Below are 21899 nucleotides of genomic sequence, written 5' to 3' on the forward strand. Positions count from 1 at the left end.
GGGCACTCAAACCCCTAGCGCCGGTCCTGGGTGCCTCAACCTGTCTGCTCTCTCTAGAGCTGTAGGCCCCCAGCTCTGCTCTGCTGTGGGGCTCTGGGCACAGCCCAGGTGCACCCGTCACCCATGAACCTGCCCCCAGTAGTGCTCTGCACCTTGTAACCCCTCAGTCAGGCCTAGATGGCGAGGCCATATCAACCTCATCAGAACGTGGGGGCCAGCCTGAGCTGGTGGAATGAGCATTCCTGGCTCCCTGTCAGCTACACATCTCTGCCAAAGACCTTCCCAAACCCTCCCTTGTGTGCCTGCAGGATGTGCAGTCAGCTGCCTGCTCAGCCTTGTGTTTTGCTGTAATTCTCATAGTGCTGCTGCAAATGCAGCGAAGGGAAATAGGACCACTCTAGTAAGAGGAGACACAAGAGTTCATTCTCCTAGCTGACAGACAGCTGCAGAAGCCTCAGGCTAGCACAGGGGGTTGCACAGGTGCATTTGTTTCCCTATAGTGGCCAAAGCCACAGGACCAGGAGCGACAAGGTTTGCTTTAAAACAAACAAACAAACAAACAAAAAGAAGAAAACTGAAGTGGGAGGCTCATGCAGAAGGTGATGAGTAAGGAGAACTCCTTGAGTATTAGCACGGGATATGGTGAACACCCCCAGTAGGGTGGTGAGAAAGGTGAACAGAAGAGGCAATGACAAAAAACTGGTGCTACCCTGGATAATCCCTCTGTTTAAAGCATGCAAGACAGGCATTGTCTATGACAATATCCCAACCAGTCATACATGCCTTGTCAGTCTTGCAGTACTGAGTTGGTGCAATGCCTTTAGCTACACCTTTAGACCAATAATAAATAATTATGTAAATTCCATCAGAATCTTTTAATACTTTGTTTAATGTTACATTATATGGTGACATTTTGCATAAAAAAATACAGGCAGAGTAGAACAAAGATCAATTATAGGTGCTAGAAACAGACTTATCTCCTGTTTTCCCCTTATCTGGCATAAACTCATAAGCTAACCAAAATGATGTCTCCAGAGAGGAATGACAATAGCTCTGGTTGATATATTACATACTGTCTGATGTTACACATCACCATATTGCTTCTTTCATACTCAAAAATCTAACTGGTCACTTTTCCTCAGGATACTACACACCAAAAAAAATCACATAATCCTCTACCACTTATACAATAGGCTTTCAGTGGTGGATCTAACAACAACTGAGAAACCAGTTACTGATAACTAGGGGAATGTGAACAGCCAAACCAATTATACACAGTGTGTTAATTGATTTGCACTTTACACAGACTCTTTCCTTCTGACAGGGTTGTGCAAAGCTACAGCTAGGCACTTATTTTCCATTTTTTGACTGAATATAATTGCAAGCCAGCCAATCCCAACCCACTATGTTGAGGGATAAGTACCCTGGGAGATCAGCCTGTCATTTTCCATGAAGATAGCAGTGGAAGGCAGCCAAGTTCTATACCTGCAGGACAGGGAATTTTATAATTTTATTTATTTATCATGTCCTGTTTTTAAGAGTCTTTTAAAGACATAAAAATACTAGCAAAATTAGTGATAATTAAAAGCACACTAATTTCAGATTCCAAGTGACCACTTAATGGGTTTGATAGTGTTACCATAATATGAATTGTTAAATAAGGCTTCATTGGAAACACAAGACCCCCAGACTGCAGAGTTCAGCAACTTGGTATTAAATGGGCTGATTCTTCAGAGGAGTTTATAGATTTAAGTGAAACTGAATGCTTCCTAAAACCTCCTGTCAGGGCATAAAAAACACCACAATTTTATTTAGAAAAACCCAAATAACTGTCCTAGTTTTTACTAATGATAAAAAGCTGCAGTAGTGACTGTGATTCCAATTCAGTGTCCAGAACAGAGGGGAACCAAGAAAACCAAGAACATTCTCCCTTTATGGGCCTTATGTCAGAGTGCAGTCTCAGAAACACAGTTTAGCCAACCGAGGCCATGATTATGTCCACAGGAAGCTCTTCTCCACTGCGGGCTGTGACCTGCATTGTTACAGTGTCTGTCAGGACGAGACGAGAACGAACCAAGAGATCGTGGCCACCCCGAAACACACCTGGAACAGCGAGGAGAAGAAAGAGAATAAAGTGCTTGAATGCCACTAGCTCATCCATCAAATTCTAAGGATACTCATGTGACTGGAGCAAGGTCTGCTCTCCAAAAAGCATCAGCTGAACATAGTCCAAAAAAATCCCCAATGCAGCTGGATAGTTATAAACCCCACAGCAGCACATTAAGGTACCCAGATGAGTTAGTCACTAGTATAAATCTTTCAAAACCCCACAGACACACAAATTAAATTTATATTTTAGACTCAAATGGGGAGAAGATCAAGACATTTCTGATATCACCATCAGTTGCTCATCCAGTGTGCATCTTAGTTTAACATCTAGAATTACATTCAGTTGTTGCTCAAGTCCTCCTTGCATCTCCCATAGAATACTTCAGTTCACCCCATTCTGGAAATCCAGGAACTCCCACAAATGTTGGGCTAACAGCTCCCTGAAGATCATGCAGGCCGGTTCTGAACTCAATTCAAACTATCCCAGAGATTGGGCTTGTCCCTAATCCCTATCCCAAAGTAATTCTTCTGATCCCAACATTATCAGCTGCCCTGAATTTGAAGGGATAGGGAGCACAAGAGGAACAGGCCAATGAATGTTATCTGAGGCTGTGGCAACTGAGTGACAGGCTGTGCACTAGTTGGGCTAACATCCTGAGCACTACTGTTCAGTCTCAAAACAGACTAATCCCCAGAGTCGCCAAGAGTGCCACATAAGGTGAGGCAGAGATCCCAACAGAGAATCCTAATACTTTACCTGCCAGGTACAACGTGTGAGAGTTCTTGTTGTCTGGCACTTTATCCGAACGCTCGCACGGCTGCATCCCCAGGAACTTCACAATATTACTGACTGCCTCTGTTAAAAGAAATAACAGAGGGTCAGTTTCATGGGTTTATTTAATATCATTATTTTAACAGTGTTCAAAGGTACAATAAGGCCCTCCTCCCAATACAGAGAAGAGATGTGGTCTCTGCCCCAAGGGGCTTACAAAGTAGCTCTTCAAGCAGAGAGTGCCTCCATATGTGTTCGTACAGGGCCCAGCTCAGTGGGGCCCTGATTCTGAGAGAGATCTTTGGAGACTAATGCAATACAAATCATAAATAATACATTCTGTACATGACACAACAAGGGTGCATGGGTAACATGAAGGTGAGCAGGAAGGAGGACATGGACAGCATCAAGATGACTCCACACTAATTCAGCAAGGCTAGTGCACAGCAGTGGTATAACTTATTTGAGGAGATAACGGTGGACAAAATGAAGATGGAGACAATGAGCTTCTTTCAGGCTTTGCAGGAGACACAGGTCTTCAGGAGGGATTTCAAATAAGAGAGGATTGTGGCTTCGAGTACTAGCTCAGGGAGGGTATTCCATGCATGAGGTGACATGGAAGACAGCACAGAAATAGCCAAAGAGAAGAGACAAGGGGCAGCAAACTAAGGACTAATCCCCATCAGGTAGTGACTATTAAAGGGAGCAACACCAAACTGCATGATGAGGGCCCAATATGAAAGTACCCTCAGAAGTTGTCACCCCAACAGACTTCAGTGGGCTCTGGAAGAGGCAAAGATAGAATCTTTAAAATTAAAATAAGTAAATAAAATAAACTGAGTGTGAGGATGAGAACGAGAGGTCATTTCAGGATCCCTCCTCCCCAGCTTCATATTACCTCTACGGTTTACTCCTCCTTCCTACTGTTGGGCCCTAAGACGCAGCCTCTCTCCTCTTGTGCAAGGACAGCTAGAGTTAAGGTTGAACCATGTTCCAGCTTCTTGAAAAGGGTGTTGCTCAAGACCATTGCGGGGTGCTCCCTTCCTCACCATACGGCATTCCCAGTACCCTCAGGATACTCAGAATTTAGGATGTGCTTCCATCACAACAATGACCAAACCAACATGGTTTCTTTTGAAATTAAAAGTAGCTTTTTGTCATGAAAGGCCAATACTGTGCACAACAGGACAAATCCAATTCTATGAACCTACGCCAGAGATGAATTTGGCCCGTCACAAGTTTACTCAAAAAGAGGTCTGTATTGGACCGTAGACCTTAACTGAGCCTCAAGCAGACCATAGGGAGCCACAGCTCTAAGGGTATATCTACGCTTGTCATAACTCTCCTACTCAGATCTGAACCTTAGAGCTCAGAACATGAGAAGCTAGCATGAAACCTCCAAATTTAATTACCAGCTTGGATCTGATATCGCTGCCACCAGCCAGAATTCCAGTGTCTGGCTCACTCTGGTCTCCCCAAAACCTTCCCTGGGGAACCCCCAAGACTCAGATGCCCTGAGTCTCACCACAAAGGGAAATAACCCATTTCCCTTCTCCCTCCTTACCTCCTCCCAGATTTCCCTGCCCTGGGTACTCTAGGAGATTCCTTGCTTCAAGTCCTTGAAACACAAGTACCGAGAGCTCAATCTCTCTCTCCCCTCACCCAGAGGGTATGCAAAGTCAGGCTTAGTAAATCTAACACAAAGAGATTCTCTCTTCCCCCCTGTCTTCTTCCTCCCACCAATTCCCTGGTGAGCTGCAGACTCAATCCCCTTGAGCCCCCACTAAAAAAAAAATCTACAGGTCTTAAAAAGAAAGCTTTATATAAAAAGGAAGAAAAAGACATAAAATGGTCTCTGTATTAAGGTGACAATATACAGGATCAATTGCTTAACAGAAAAAATGAATAAACAGCCTTATCCAAAAAGAATACAATTTAAAACATTCCAGCAACTACACACATGTAAATACAAAAAAACAATATAAACCTATTGTCTTACTATCCTTGTACTTACAACTTGGAAACAGAAGATTAGAAAGCCTGGAGATAGAAAGATCACTCTCAGAGCCGAGAGGGTCACCGAACCAAGACAAAGAACAAAGAACTCACACCCAAAACTTCCCTCCACCCAGATTTGAAAAAGTCTTGTTTCCTGATTGGTCATCTGGTCAGGTGTTTGGTTCCCTTTGTTAACCCTTTACAGGTAAAAGAACATTAACCCTTAGCTATCTGTTTATGACACGCCCCCCAAATTGCAGACAGTGGGGAAACTCACTGGCGGCGATTTCCTCCTAGAACTTTAAAATAAACAGATTAATACAACACATGCACTTTTACATATACCACTAAGTATATAACTAACAGACTTTTATATTTTAAGAACACTTTTTAACTACTGGATTGTAGGAAACTTTCACGAGAGAGTGCATGAGCTACTTTGTTAGAAGCTCCTGAAATGTGCTGGGCAGCCAGACTTTCACTAGCTCAGCTCAAGCTAGTGTGCAAAAAATAGCAGTATGGGTGTTGCAGCAGTGGCCAGGGCTTGGTCTAGCCTCCCAAGCTCAGACTCAGGGGGGCAGGTGGGCCTGGACTTGGGCTGCTAGCCCAAGCCGCCACTAGTGCTGCAACATCCACACTGCTAGTTTTAGCATGCTAACTTGAGCTGAGCTAGTGCGAGTCTGTCTACTTGTTCTGGGAATCACACCTCCCTGCTGCAGTGCAGACAGACATACTCTAAAAGGCCAGAGTTCAGACTCTGCCTCTTGCAAGCAGGGAAATGCGAGGAGTTCTGTGGGGGTCTGGGGGTCCTTACCTTCCAATGTTTTAATGGTGGATAAAGTGAAGGTCTCTTCCTTTTCAAACTCATCACCAACCTCGTCCCAGGCTGCGCCAAAGTTTGGCTTCAGAACCCTCTGGATGTGATCAGCTACTGTCACCTCAATGTCTTCAAGCTGATAGGGAAAAAAAGTTTTACATAAATAAGATAGTTATTGTCGGGGGAAAGCTATAGACTTGGCTCACTGCAATCAAGTAAAGATGGTGACATTTACTTTGATCATGGATTTTCTCAGAATTAGCTTCCTGCCTCCCTTCTGATTTATTTGAGCAATGATATTTTGGTACAATCTGTTTTGATTGGGTACAGGAGTTGGAAGAGCCTTCAGCTCTTCCATGCCCAGGGTTTTATGACGGTATTTCCCATTCCGAGCACAGCTCTCAACGTGCCAAAGATCAAAATGTCTGAGAAAGATCAAAAGAAGGGACAACACAAAAATAAAATTTAACAAAATAGAGGCAGGGGCTTGGATTAATGCAAGATTTACATTTCTGGAATACTGAGAAACTTCTCTATATTCTGCATCCCAGCTCATCATTTCTGAGATCAATAATGTACAGTGTGAACCCCAGGTCCAAGAAGGACTGACATCGGAGTCCATAATGGAGAAGGGTATATGCCTACATTTGAGACCTTCTCAGGAAGTATCATACCTGATACCATCCACCAGTGAATGTTCAATGAGCTGAGCTGCTGTTGTGGCCACATTTATGGGAGGTGGAACCTGCCTCACTGGATAAGCCCATCTCTCCAGTGCATATACACCTGGAAACACTCCTCTGAAGGATCATGATCAAAATCTCCTCATAATTCTAGTTTAATTAATGGATGGACTATGGTTGTTACTTAAAATTGCTCAAGTGCCGTAGCAGAGAGAGATGAGTGTCTCGTATAACTTGGTACAGAGAAGGGTCTAGCTGCGCAGTGTCTTTTGGAAAATCCTCTCTATTCCCTCTGCTTGGACAAAGCTCCACCGGCTCTTACTACAGCTCATGCTGACTAGTACTGCCAAGTAGTTTCTACAGTCAGATACTCATGAGTGCCCGGTGAGAAAGGGGCAGGGAAATACAGGAGTCAACAGAACAGGTTAAGGTTCAGACACATCACATCATCTACTCCAAAAGGCAAACAAAGCCACCCTGTGCGAAGCGACCAAAGCCGCTGGCTAAGCTCAAGGTAACTTTTCGCTCCCAATGAGCAACCGAGACCTCAGCATGAAGATTGGTTTTGTGCTCAAAAGCTCTGTCTGGATATAGCAATGGGCTCAGACAGAAGCCCTTACACAGAACCCTAATACAGCCCTTATCTCACTGTCAAGAGGAAGGAGCCAAGGTTCCCTTCCAGGCTCAAGGGCCAGCAATGGAATTTTCCTGGTACCAGACTCAGACTCTGGCCTATAAAGTGAAACTCATTCAGTGCAAGAGCTGGCCAAACAGCATCCATTCATTAAAGCAGACACTGTGTTGGTGGAAAGTCATGCATCCGACGAAGTGGGTATTCACTCATGAAAACTCATGCTCCAAAACGTCTGTTATTCTATAAGGTGCCACAGGATTGGCCAAACAGCATCCATTCATTAAAGCAGACACTGTGTTGGTGGAAAGTCATGCATCCAACGAAGTGGGTATTCACTCATGAAAATTCATGCTCCAAAACGTCTGTTAGTCTATAAGGTGCCACAGGATTCTTTGCTGCGTTGGTGGAGCCCACTGTCCTGTTTTGAGCACCGACAGGTTATTTTTAAAGTAAAAGCACTTTTTCAAGAACAGAAAGAGCTTTATTTACCCTCCAACAGAGAGTTCTAGTTCACAGGAGGGCTGCCCATGCTGCCCAAGGTGTGAGAAGGAACCATGCCAGCTTTTCCACACAGCTTTGCCAACACCCTTCATTCCTGATGTGTGACAATGCATGCTAACCCAGGGCAACCCAATCTGAGGGAGACACCACCGCCTCCCTAAAGGCAGATGTCCAGTGTAGGCAGATATGTGTATGAAGAGTACTCACAGGAAGGTACTCCAGCTTAGGCAGAGTAAACCATCTGTCCATGCTGAGATTTTACAGCTTGTGAAGCTCAGAGCTTCATTAAATTTGTGTTCTGGCCCCAACAATCAGAAGAGAAGCTGCAGAGACTGGGGAAACTCAGGACAAGCAACTTCTGTCTCTCCATGGGAGGAACCCCACACCCCTCTTCACAGAAAGTGCCCAAAGCTTCTGTGGCCAGATTACATTTCAGAGGAACAGGCTATCGGTGCACAGAAAATACAAGGGAAACAAAAGCCCCTGGACCTACTGAAGCTCCAGTTATCAGATCCTTACCACATACTCATCCTCATAGCCCTCATCGTCCGTTTCACCAGTGTTTACGTCACAATCCTTGACAGTGAATTTCATCATGCAGCTGAATGTACAGGCCACTGGGGAGAGGGGTGGCAAAGGAAAGGCTCACGTTACCATCTCACATGCATTTCTCTTCAAAATTAGGAGCATTGTGCAGTGTTCAAAATAGGGGACTGGAAGAGTCCTGGGTTCCATCCTCAGTTCTGCCACTGACTTGCTGTGTGAACTTGGACAAGTCACTTCCCCCCTCTGTGCTTCAGTCTCCCAAATGTGAAATGTGTACATTCTATTTATTTTGATTTAGTAAATGATTATAGATACAGGGGATTGTGAGAATTGTTTGTAAAACACTGAGATCCTTAGATTAAGTTATATTATTCTTCATGGGAGGATCTCAAATAATGTTAGGAATGCTCATTAAATAAGCCTCTCTGCCCCTGCGAGATACTCAAGATATTATCTAGGAGTCACTTCAACTACCACTGAAATGTCACCTCTGCATTGCAACACAGCAGCTGATTAATACTTCTTTACAAATTAAGGCAGGCAGTGATGAACTCTCTCAGATGAAGCAGACATTACCCAGTGAACAATAAAAGAGGTATAGCAGTCATCAGTTGTGTTACTACAAAGAAAACCAAATGAGACTGAAGCATGGAGAAAGCCCATTTCACTTTCCGATTGGTGAGGTCATAAGTGAGCTGGAGACTCAGCTGTACCCATTCTAGTATGCATTCCAACTTCTATCCACCTACTGTAGGTACTTACATGGCTCCCGTTCCCATAGTGACTGAGTGCACTACAAACATCTCATAACATCCTCGGGAGGCAGAGCAGTATTATTATCCCAGTTTCACACATGGAGAACTGAAGCACAGAGAGACTAAGTGATATCTGTGGCACAGCAGGGAACTAAATCCCAGTCTTCTGAGTCCCAGGCTACTGCCCTCACCACCAGACCATCCTTCCTTTCTTTACAAGTTGCGTGAGCAATCTCAGCTTTCAGTCATAAAATCCATTAAGGATACTGGTAAGGGCATTTCCAGTGCAATGGGTATCTCAGGCCTATGCTGCAGGGGAAAGACAACTACTTTTAAGAGGTAAGATTAGGCAAGAAGGAATTTAGCTTCTGGTAGTGTGGGACCCTCCAAATGTAGCTCCCAGGCCCACCCCACAGACCTCATCAGTAGCCAGCGTCACAGTAATTGTTACATTCACGCCAAGCAGTCTTCCTAGGGTCTGAAAAGAAGGGAGACAAAGGGCTGTGCACAGCCTCACTCTGAAATGCTCTGAAGCAAGTTAACCTAGGAGAAGCGGGAGGAATTCTTCCAGGAGGGGAGCCTTGAGAGGTTATATTCCACAGAGTAGTGAAGAGAAACTGTACTCGGTGCTGTTGGATGGTGTGTTCACTTACCAGCTATAGTAAATGGCTTGTACATGGGGCAGAGGGTATAGGGAATACAGTTTGGGTTATTTGAGGGGAATGGCAATCTACGAGGACAAGCTGCTTACCTGCTGTGGGGTCCTCTTCAGGCAGTGCCACCAGCGTGTAGCAGATACCAGGCTGGTTATACAGTAGGCTTTTGGCGGGTATGTAGCCAATGACCTCATACCCCTCTGTCGGCTCCATCTGTACTGTGACGTTTTCCAGGATCTGATCATTCAGTGTATTTGTACAATCAAACTATACAGGGAAGGAAAGGGAAGCAACAGCTTGACGCCATTAATAATGGACATAATAGGAGATAGTGTTTCAGGCAGAGGAGTTGCTCAGTGTGATTTTTAACGCTGACTCCCTTTTGCAATATCTGCTACCTAAATACAAACTCTGTTCTACTGGATGTCAACTTGTGTAGTCAAAGGACCTTCCTGAGAAGGCTGAAATAGACATGTACCACATATAAGCTGGCATTTATACTTTTTCAGTTGAGAAGTTAAAAACCCCAATTAATGCAGAGACCTCTGTAAATATTTAATAGGAAAAGAAATTTAAAATAAAGACACAATGGCCCAGTGGCTCGATCTTAGCCTTCTGCCTGACAGGAATCAGAGGGTAGTTGTTCTCTTTCAGTGCAGTATTGTGTCTTAGTGCTTTGTGCAGGGCAGTTTTAAATGTCTCCAGAAAGACAGCTTTCCATTACTTCCCCAGGGAAAGTATTCTAAGATCTTCAATATAAGGAAGGCTAGATTGACACATATATAGCCTACATTTTCCTTCCTCAATTTCATACAAATGCAGTATCTCAGAGTTGAGTTGGAGTGGCCCTTCTAATGGCTAGAGCAGAGAAGAGGGAATCAGGACACCTGGCTTCTATTTAGGCTCTGCCACTGACTCATTATATGACCTCAGGCAAGTCACTTCACCTGTGTGTGTGTTCACCTGGGTGTAAAATGGATGTAGATAATGAATGTGTGTCTCTGTAAAGAATTTTAAGAGCCTCTGTAAAAGGAGTTAGGTAAGCATAAAATATTCATACTCTTCATAAACTAACTAGCTGCAAAACTTCTCATGCCCTGGGCCACTTGGAGTTTCAGATGCCCAGGTGAAAAGTTGCACATGCATCATAAAGAATGTCTTTTAGACATAGTAGGAGCATGCTGGGGGCATAGCCAAGTAATACAGAGGGAGTATATACATTATTCATGGCTTAAATGAGTATAAGTCTTCTCTCCTCTTGGACTGTCTTTCTATTGTAACCTTCTCACACTGTCAAATTAAGGAAGCTTCACCCTTTCTTGACCTTGACTCCGAGACCTCTGGTTGAGGAACCTTTCCGTCCAACCCCATAAACAAAGTAGCTCTGCACCGCTCACATACACACTATGAATGAGAACAGCACCACCTAGTGACTGTGTATATGCTTTAGATGTACAATATGCACACATGCTTAGGTTAAATTCAAATTACTTGGGCCCAGAGTATGGAAGAAGCGGTCTCAATACCATTCACCTCTGCTACATATTGTGAACTAAACAAGACACACCACTGGGAAGAAACAGCCCAGTGGGTAATTAACAATTAGGAGATTATTTTTACAACCCTGTAGCAGCAGCCTACGCACCTGGAACACCATGTGGTTGACAAATGTGTGCTTGGTGCAACGGATCACATACTCAGTCTCAGATTCTGTAAGAGCCACAGGCTCTGGAGAGGACTTGAAGAGTGGGCCCAGCCCTCGGAACTCTGGGATAGCTGCCAGTTGCTCTAAAACAGAGTTAACAGAAAGAAACGTTTCTTTTTCAGAACTCGCATGTATCAGGTAGCAGGTCTCATTCAGAGGCTCTAAGAAGCACTTGTTAAGTCATCTGAAAGTGTTTTAGCAAAGAGCTACCAGCAACTAAATACATTAATTAGGACATTAAAATCTAGCACCAAATTCTTTCTTTGGACATCCCAGCCATCCACCTAAGCAGGAGCCAGACATGAGTATGCCCTGAAGGTAGAGCTGGGCCCCAAATATCATGAGTGAAAGTGCCCAGAACAGAGAGAGATTTCAAAGCTCAATTAAATCCTGCTCATCTCTGTAATAAATCACCGATCCAACACTGTGCACAGGGATAGATTCAGGGTGAGTGTGACCACACTGACAGGAGCAGTGAAGGGCCCCAAACATGGTCCCAGGGTGTGCTTGAGCAGGGGGGACATGAAAGAAAGCAAAACACCACACACATACAGGAATTAGAGGCTTAGATCAGCCAATCTCCTGGGTCTGGTATTGATTGGTTATTGAGTGCACACATTCACCATTCCTGCTGCATATATAACCTGAAAATCAGAAGCATTGTTGGCCCTTCAAGTTTGGAATCCCCTCCAGATAAGGAACATAGGAATTGCCATATTGGTTACGTCTAATGGCGCATCTAGTCCCCATATTCTATCAGTGGCTAATATCAGAAACTTCAGCAGATAGGCAAGAAACACTGCTGTGGGCACTTGTGAGATAACCTGCCCCCAGGAGAAGATCCCCGAACCATTACTCCACTAGTTAGAAGTTGGCTTGAAGCACAACGGTCTATTTCCCTTTCATGAGGGCAAACTCAGATGGTGAAAGACTACAGGATTTAGGCAGGCCCAACAAATCACATGACCGCTACGTCCGCACCTCTTCTGCCTACACAGGGTTAATGAAAGATGCCCCACATTCTGCTTACCTTGGAATATTTCTTGCCTTGTTGCTGCCACCTTCTCTGGCTGTTTGACCACAGTGATAGGAATACTTTCTGCAGGGACAGAAGCCAGAGAAATTAATTGACAAGCTCACTAGCTCACATACGTAAAACATCTTGATAGGGACTCCTTCAAAATATGAAGGAAGCCCATTTTTTGTCTTGCTACAGACTCTATTACTCTCACTCCAAGTAATGCATCCTATTGTACTCAAAATCCTAACATTACTTCCAAAATAGCTTTGGAACAACAGTAGCTTCAATGAGGATTATGAGCGATTACTATTATAAACAGGAGGATTACAACAGAATCCTAATCTGGAAGCAACTGAATTTACTAGCATGGATTTTACAGAAAATAAACACCCCAAAATTCAAACAAGATGGATCTTAACAATCCACAGCATCACACAAGCTGGAGATAATGACGCCCATGAGGTCCCATCCATTCCATCTCCTGAGTGGATGTTGAAAGCAATCAGCTTTAATACTGGAGAGGAGTGCCCTCTGTTATTTCATGGGTACCTGTTCTTTGTTCTGTGATGGGAGCAGTTGCCAAAGGAACAGATTTCAGGTCAAAGGGTTTCTCAGAGGGTTCCAGGGTATACTGCTGCAGCGCCCTCTCCAGGCCAGGGATGGACACTGTCAAGCCTGAGGAAAGAAGGGAGATCACTGAAGTCACAGCAAACACCAACTCTGTGAGCCACTAAGTCAGAGTCCAACTGAAATCTCCATCTCTGCTCTTCTTAATTGGCTAGTGTAGTAGAAAGCATATGTACCCAGTGTTCATGCACTGGACATACTGAATCCAGAATTTCTGAAAATACTATGAGGACATTTATGCAAATGATTATCATCCCCAGAGCAAACCTGTAAGCTGCAAACATTTGGAATGCATTTGACAATTCTGTTGTAACCACATTCCTCAGGGCCTGAATCTGGGTGTCTGATGCACAGCCATCACTGCACTGCAGCCTGAGAAGTCAGCCACGCTACTGCATACATATGAACAGATTTGGAAAGGATAGCAGAAATGCATGTGTCCTTCACATCAAGAGGTAACCTACCAAATGTCTTTACCCTGCCCTTACCATTCATGCAATTACAGGCCAATTGACATATTTATGACAGTCTGAAGAACGTTCAAGGAACCAGTCTGTTCCCTAGGGATCTTCGGTAAAAAAAATGAAGCTTTATTCTGAAAAGCCTCCACATTACCATTCAGGATGTAGCCAGCATTGAGAGCTTTCTGCTTCTGCTCCAGGACATTTAGGTAGAACGTGGCTCTGTCCCTCACTTCATTATCATCATCCATCACGCACCTGAAGGCAAGACAAAACCCAGCTGTGAGCATTGTGAATGTATGCAGATGACTGATTTAACTTCGTGGTGGCTTAAAGAAACTGAAAATATGCGCTGTAGAATAGGGTAAGTTGTGGCACTGGTGATCATACTAATACGGCAATCAATCAATCAATCGTTTGCCTCCTTCTGACAGCCATTCTGGGCAAAAAAAACTTCAAAAACAGACTCCAATGAGAAACTGCGGAATTGGAATTAATTTGCAAACTGGACACCATTAAATTAGGCTTGAATAAAGACTAAGAGCAGATGCGTCATTCCACAAGTAAAAACTATTTCCCCATGCTAATTTTTTTTCCTTCTTGTCAACTGTTGGAAATGGGCCATCCTGATTATCACTACAAAGTTTTTTTTCCTCCTGCTGATGATAGCCCACTATCATGATTATTATGATTATTCTCATTATAGTTAGTATGGCAATACCCATTTTTTCATGTTCTCTGTGTATATGTATCTTCCTACTGTATTCTCCACTGCATGTATCCGATGAAGTGGGTTTTAGCCCACGAAACCCTAGATCTACGCTACTGAATTTGAATGAGGAGCACTTGTGGCAATTTAAAGACTAACAACTTTATTTGAGCATATGCTTTCATGGGCTAAAACAGCTCACGGAAGCTTATGCTCAAATAAATGTGTTAGTCTCTAAGGCGCCACAAGTACTCCTCGTTCTTTTTGCTGATACAGACTAACATGGCTACCACTCTGAAACCAGCAATATTAGAATCTGTCATGGGAGGCAGTGTTCTATATACACCTCTACCCCGATATAATGCGACCTGATATAATACGAATTCGGATGTAACGCGGTAAAGCAGTGCTCTGGGGGGCAGGGCTGCACACTCCGGTGGATCAAAGTAAGTTCAATATAATGTGGTTTCACCTATAACACGGTAAGATTTTTTGGCTCCCGAGGACAGCATTATATCGAGGTAGAGGTGTACCCAATAGTGGCTCTAGGACTGTCATAAACATACAGCTAAGGGTAGCATCAAATCCCTCCTTTACCTGTAAGGGGTTAAGAAACTCAAATAACCTGGTTGGCACCTGACCAAAAGGACCAATAAAAAAAGAGGATACTTTCAAATCGGGGGGGGGGGGCGGGGGGAGGTTTTGTTTGTTCTCTCTTGGGACAAAGAGAGAGACCAAGCAGGTAATCCAGCTCCTACTGAAATGATGCATCTAAAATGACAGAAATTGTAAGTAATAGCAAGGAAATGCATTAGATTATCTTTTGTTTTAGCTTGTGAATTTTCCCTATGCTAAGAGGGAGGTTTATTCCTATTTTGTAACTTTGAAGTTGGGCCTAGAGGAGAATTCTCGGTGTTTTAAATCTTTTTATTACTCTGTAAAATTACCTTCCATCCTGATTTTACAGAGGTGCTTCTTTTACTTTTTTCTTTATTATAAAGTTCTTCTTTTAAGTGTCCTAAAAACCCAAGGGTCTGGTCTATGCTCACCTTGTTAACCTATTGGTTGGTATATTATTCTCAAGCTTCCCGAGGAAAGGGGGTGAAGGGGCTTGGGGGATATTTTGGGTGAGATAAGGCTCCAAGTGGCCCCTCCCTGAATGTTTGTTTAAATCATTTGGTGGTGGCAGCAATACCATCCAAGGACAAGGAAAGGAATTTGTGCCTTGGGGAAGTTTTTAACCTAAACTGGTGGAATATAAGCTTAGGGGGTCTTTCATGCAGGTCCCCATATCTGTACCCCAGATTTCAGAGTGGGGAGGGAACCCTGACAAGGACTCTGCACCCAAAATACTGTGGAAGTCCAGAGGTCTCATTATATTCTACCAGGTGGGTATGTCAAGAAAATCCCAGGTGTGACAAACATTTAAAGTTCTCAGGAAGAATCTCTGAAATGTCTACTGGGACAGAGGGCAGATGATGTAGCTCACCTTTTCAATAACACTAAGATGCTGGGTAACACATCCTCGTTCTGGGCTCCAAATTTAGCCAGAGCACTTACTGCACCTGTAGCAACAGCAGGAAAACAGGATCAGCTGGCAAAGTTAGCAGCTGGAAGTTCCCTCTGTTTTGTGATCTTACTTTAATGCAACAGTTTGAGAGACAAAAGACAAAACTAACAGCAAATTTGTTTTTTCAAGTTAATCAGAAACAGGAAGCCTGCCAATCAGACAATACAAATTACTCAAGTTAGTTAAGTCTAAAGCAGACTGTGAAGGGTTACAAAGGGATCTCACAAAACTGGGCGAGGGCAACAAAATGGCAGATTAAATTCGATGGTGATAAATGCAAAGTAATGCACATTGGAAATCATAATACCAACTATACATACAAAATGATGGGATCTAAATTAGCTGTTATCACTCAGGAAAGATCTTGGAGTCATCATGGATAGTTCTCTGGAAACATCTGCTCAGTGTGTAGCAGCCATCAAAAAGCTAATATTATTATCTATCCCTTTCCTAATGGCTCATAAGAGAGAAAATATCATAATGCCACTATATAAATCCATGCTATGCCCATACTTTGAATACTGCATGCAGTTCTGGTCTATCCATTGAAAAAAATGTACATTAGAATTGGAAAAAGCATAAAGAAGGGCAACTAAAATGACTGTGAGAAGAGATCAAAAAGACCAAGACTGTTCAGCTTTTAAAGGAGATGACTGAGGAGGGACATGATAGAGGTCTATAAAATTATGAACGGTGTGGAGAAAGGGAAAAGGGACGTGTTATTTACCCCTTCATGTAACACAAGAACCAGTGGTCACCTAATGAAATTAACATGCAGCAGGTTTAACAAACATAAGGAAGTACTTCGTCACACAATGCACAAACAAACTGTTACCAGGGGATGTTGTATAAGCCAAAAGTATAACAGGGTTAAAAAAAGAATTAGATAAGTTCATGAAGGATAGGTATATCAATGATTAGGCAAGATGCTCAGGGATGCAACCCCATGCTCTGGGGATCCCTAAGCCCCTAACTACTAGAAGCTGGGACTGGGATGGATCACTCGATAAACTGCCCTGTTCTATTCACTGAAGCATCTGGCACGAGCCACTGTCAGAAGACAGGATACTGGGCTAGATGGACCAGTGGTCTGACTCACTGTGCCCATTCTTATGTAGAACACAGGGCCAGGCATAGTGCAGCAAAGTGCCAGCAAATCTTCCTCCATCCATCTCAACCAAAACATCAAAACCTGCCCACTGTGTATTCCTCTACATGGAGATTAGCACTCTTGCTAAGGGATGTTGGAGTTTTCTTACTATGGACAAAGGGTTGTTAGGGACTAAGCTGAGTGCCAAATCGTATTTGAACTCATTCCACAGAAGGTAAAAAGCAAGTGGATTAGCCCACTGAGAAACCCTTTACTTGAAGTTCAGTCACAGAATTTACTCAACCTTGAAGGACATGCACCTTTCTAGGCCAGCACCTTACCTGCACGGACCTCCTCATGCTCCAAGACGACCCTGTTGTAGATGAAGCGAATGTATTTTGAAGGGTTATTGGTCTTGGGCCCTTCCTGCCCCAGCAGATGAAGGATACGGGTGGCCAGAACAGTGAACTCGCAGTCCTCAATGAACTCGCACAGGTGAGACAGGCCAGTCTCTTTGCTCTCAGAGTTTTCCTCAATGATGCTGATGATGCAGTCCACGATGGCTCGCTTGTATTCAAAACCACCCTATGCAGCAGAGGCCAGTGAGAAAATTCAGAGGAGGCCAGAAGTTCTAACTGGGAATGTTAACCAGCCAGGGAGGGATTCAGTTAAGAGAGAGATCCGCAATTGCTGACTTTTAACCTGCGCTTGGGTAGCAACACTGCCCCACTCAGTCAAGTCTGCTCAGCTACTTCCATATGTGTTCTGCACCTCAAAAAAAATTGCACTGACAGAACCATACTGGGTCCAGCTCTTATAAACATGACAGGAATTGGAAGCACATCACAACCCTTAGTTTTTCAATGCGACTTTGGAGTTACTTCTGTGCTTACGTAGGAATTGCTAATATTCAAGGTCTCTGTGCAGCTAGCTCTAAACAGAGAACAATTACAAACACACCGATTAAAAAGCAAGCCTTAAAGAAGGGGCTGCAGCTGAAGGATTTACATCTCTTTTAAGAAAGCCCCATTTTGAGTCACTCTGCTGGTAGAAACATTACATAAAACAGCTATACGAGGGGAAATAATCCCTCTTCCCACACCAGACATCCAAGTATGAATCACAAAAGCAACACATTAGGTATCAAATCAACCACTGCAGGGCCAATCAAATACAATACATTAGAGTGGGAAGATGAAAGATCAGTAGCTCCCCTGGCATACCCTGCAACTGGCTACTAAATACACATAAGATTACCTTCAGATGTTACTTACTCATGTTCATTTGAACAATGGGGTATTAAACAGAGTGATGTCTTCTTATAATATACGTGCACAATTTTGGGTGCTCTGAATATATTAGGAGCTACAGTGAATGAAAGAGCCATAAAATTGAGTGGTCTGAACTCTGAAACCATATTTCAAAATTATACCAGCCACCCAGGCAGAATCTGTGAAAATGGAATATTCTACTTTCAAAGTACAAGACAAGAGGTCTTGGTATGATCCAAAATGGGAAGTTTGAATAGGCAGAACATGATGTCATAACTGACAATGTTAATGCCAGCTGGGTAGCAGGCATATGTGGAGTCCTGAGTGCTACAGGAGATTATTTAGAAAGGGTTTCAGAAAATCTCTAACAGTGCCTTTATGAAATTCTGCATCTGAAGGCATACAGAGAATGACTTCAGGTATGACCCCTCATTGCAACAGCAGAGGGAGCAGAACTAAAATAGTTTTAGGTCACTTGATAATGGATATTTGACACAAGAAAAGGCTTTTTAGAATTTAATATCAAAATACAATGGGCAGCAACAGAAGCTGGCTCAATGTTCTGCAGACATGTATTGCCAGTGCAACTCCTGTTACATGCATTTGCTTTGAAAGTTAATAAAGCCCAGCACCAGAATCCCACTCATGCTGCAAATCAGATCATGGAAACACACTGATAAATAGTTTTTGATGTCACTTTGCACACAATTGTCACATATCAAGCTTGTCATTTCTACTAGCCATGCTTACATTGGGACTGCAAGCTTTTCACCTGCTACACAGCACTTGCTATAATACAGCACTTAACACTACAGGCCTCATTCTGACTGGGGCTTGTAGGTACTACTGCAATACAAATAAATAACAATAACACAAAATAGCTGACCAGTAGCCTTACCTCTTCCCGGAGCATAGTGAAGAGGAAATTCATGAGGACTGCATGCTTACGTGGGTACTTCTGACACAAGGCACTGATAGCCTGCACCACCACGACCTGACCGGGTTTAGAAACAGGGCATTTAACAAGGAGAATTCTGCCTTATTTCAATTTGTTTTTTTTCTCCCCTCCACATGAATTTTAAGCTGAACTGAGAAGCCCAGGCGACTATAGCTCTCCCTTCACCTACAAGATGGGTATAATGCACTGGAGAAGCAGCCAGAGGGATGAGAGGGGACTCCTCTCTCCATGCACTAGTTAGTCCCTAGAGAAGGCTGGTAGTGGGGCTCATTGGAATAGGGATTTCATTACTATGGGTAGTCTCCAGAACAGAGCCTTCTAATGGTGGCAAGTTATAGAGACTGTGGGATACTTTGGGGATAGGTCAATACCATCATCCCCTTGCACTCATGTCTCCAGCAGATCTGAAGTCCAGTCTCTGGAGATGAAAGAGTGGTGTAACTTGACCGAGACTTCAGAAGGCAAGTGGAAACAGAGAAAGACAAAGGCCCAGTACAGTTCTCACCAGGGGACACCTTCCATACCTTGAACTCATCTGAGATTTCTGACATGAAGGAAGAGATCTGCTTCATGAGCCGGTCAATGCTGCTCTCACTACCAGTTTTCAGCAGTGTGGTGATAGCCAGCGTAGCGATGCTGCGGTTGGAATCTGTCACTAGGTTCTCCAGGTCCAGGTTACAGGCAGTCACAGCAGATGGGTGCTTCATGGCAACCTAGTGAGGAGAAACAATGGAATTCACTGAATACATGGAAAGTGTCCAGTTGACAGAACCAAATGCTATACAGACCCTATACAGCACTCAAGCCTGTCTACCAAACCAAATATAACAGGTTCTAAGAGGCCGTCCCAGATAACTTTACCCTCAGGTGAGTTATCAGCTTTGTTCTCCCAAAGAAATATACCCCCTGCTGAAAGACAGACATTGGTAACCTGGCCTTTAAATACTGTGTCCCCATTTTCCCGCTCTCCATTTATTAAGGCTCAGGCCCTATCCACTGTCACACAGGAAGCCAGAAGTCCCTGCGGGGCATCTGAACTTCTGTTCTCCATGGACCTCAGCTCTGCAGTTTCTTTGGAGCCAGGCTCAGACCAGCCACTACACAGACTCTGTAGCTCTTCCCTTTGGAATTGAAGGGAGCAAAGTAAAGGCTATGAAAGGCTGCTCCACACCTTGCACTAGAGCAAAAGTTGCTATAGGGATAGGGTGAGGAGGAGTAAAAGGATTTGGTCCCAGTCGCTTAACAAGGAGCTGCTTCATCATAAGAAGAGACTTGGAGGCATCAAGGGAAATGCAGTACTGCACAACCCCTGAGATTCGCTGTCACTAGAGACCACTAGTCAGTGTGATTTTCTGATGTGTTCCTGGATGTTCTCATTTTGCACAGAAAGCAATGAAATAGAAACTCTGGTTTCCTAATTTCTAAACACTTGGGAACCATGTGCAGGACAGGGAGAGAGCAGGGTAAGAGTGACAGAAATCAAATCTTTACATAGCCTGGCCCCCTTTTTCTTCTCTGGCCCCTGGACCTGAGGGGGTCTGGACCTCACCATCCAGGGGAGGCGAAAGCTATTCTAACTCCTAGAACAGCCTTACCTTGTTGAGGGTGCGGACAGCTGCATATCTAAGAGCTGCTTTTGGGGAGCTGCAGAACAACTGTAACACTGAAACAGCAACAAATGCAGACATTTAGAAATTGATGAACCAGGAGTGCCCCACACAAAAGATTCTAATTCACTGTAAGAGCAACAGTGAGCAGGGAATAATTGGAAGCTCTCTGGATTTACTCTCTCGGAATCATAGGGACCCATGGAAGGTTAGCTAGTCCAGTGATTTTCAACAAGTGGTCCACGGACACCTGGGGGCCCACAGACAATACCTAAGGGACCTGCGAAAGGTTGTCGTTACCATAGAACAGTGGTTTTCAATGTGTAGTCCATGGACTATATTTAAGATTTCCAAAGGGGACCACATTTCCATTTGAAATTGAAAACCACTGAGCGAGTCCATCTCCCTCCTTTCCCTAACATCACTAAAAGGTGCTCATCTCCATCCCCTAGTTGATCTTCCCAACGAACCTTTATTTCAGCTGCCACTTAAACCCATTTTTTCTTGTTACGATTTAAATCCCATTCTATTCCATGTGTTGTTGGCCAACAGAGAGCATTGTTATTGCAGATGGAGGTCTCCTACACACACCTTTCCCAGAGCCCAAATGCAACACCTCAGTACGGTTCCGCACGGGGAGCTGTTAGTTAAATTGGAAAAGCTGGGAGTGAATATGAAAGTTGTAAGGTGGATAAGGAACTGGTTAAAGGGGAGACTCCAGAGGGTCGTATTGAAAGGTGAACTATCGGACTGGAAGGAGGTCACCAGTGGAGTCCCTCAAGGATCGGTCTTGGGACCGATCTTATTTAACCTTTTTATTACTGACCTTGGCACAAAGAGCGGGAATGTGCTAATAAAGTTCGCGGATGACACGAAGCTGGGGGGTATTGCTAACACGGAGAAGGACAGGGATACTATTCAAGAAGATCTGAACCACCTTGTAAACTGGAGTAATAGAAATAGGATGAAATACAATAGTGAAAAGTGCAAGGTCATGCATTTAGGAATTAATAATAAGAATTTCGGATATACGTTGGGGGCGCATCAGTTGGAAGCGACGGAGGAAGAGAAGGACCTTGGGGTACTGGTTGATAGCAGGATGACTATGAGTCGCCAATGTGATACGGCTGTTAAAAAAGCAAATGCGATTTTGGGATGCATCAGGCGGGGTATTTCCTGCAAGGATAAGGAGGTGTTAGTACCGTTGTATACGGCGTTGGTGAGACCTCATCTGGAATACTGTGTGCAGTTCTGGTGTCCCATGTTCAAGAAGGATGAATTCAAACTGGAACAGGTTCAGAGACGGGCTACGAGGATGATCCGAGGAATGGAAAAACTGCCTTATGAAAGGAGACTCAAAGAGCTTGGCTTGTTTAGCCTGGCCAAAAGAAGGCTGAGGGGGGATATGC

At 43.9% G+C, this 21899-nt stretch overlaps 1 protein-coding gene across 2 annotated transcripts in view; it reads right to left on the bottom strand.

Moving 5' to 3' along the window:
* Positions 1-870: 870 nt before the first annotated feature.
* The window catches only part of COPG1 (COPI coat complex subunit gamma 1), a 32213-nt gene continuing 11184 nt past the window's right edge, over positions 871-21899 (bottom strand). Inside the window, exons 11-25 of one of the 2 annotated variants that reach the window (XM_050958502.1) lie at positions 20479-20546; positions 19408-19596; positions 18824-18919; positions 16996-17239; positions 15484-15559; positions 13440-13543; positions 12747-12872; positions 12207-12275; positions 11117-11259; positions 9567-9738; positions 8034-8131; positions 5694-5832; positions 2867-2965; positions 1941-2103; positions 871-1485 (exon numbers count right to left, since the gene is read on the bottom strand). In XM_050958502.1, the coding sequence (XP_050814459.1) occupies positions 1973-2103; positions 2867-2965; positions 5694-5832; positions 8034-8131; positions 9567-9738; positions 11117-11259; positions 12207-12275; positions 12747-12872; positions 13440-13543; positions 15484-15559; positions 16996-17239; positions 18824-18919; positions 19408-19596; positions 20479-20546 (1754 nt within the window). In that variant the 3' untranslated portion in view covers positions 871-1485; positions 1941-1972. Of the gene's footprint in view, positions 2104-2866; positions 2966-5693; positions 5833-8033; positions 8132-9566; positions 9739-11116; positions 11260-12206; positions 12276-12746; positions 12873-13439; positions 13544-15483; positions 15560-16995; positions 17240-18823; positions 18920-19407; positions 19597-20478; positions 20547-21899 lie in introns of both variants that reach the window. The other variant, XM_050958501.1, reaches the window with a different exon arrangement.

The sequence above is a fragment of the Gopherus flavomarginatus genome, chromosome 6, assembly GCF_025201925.1.
Source record: "Gopherus flavomarginatus isolate rGopFla2 chromosome 6, rGopFla2.mat.asm, whole genome shotgun sequence".
NCBI classification, from domain to species: Eukaryota; Metazoa; Chordata; order Testudines; family Testudinidae; genus Gopherus; species Gopherus flavomarginatus.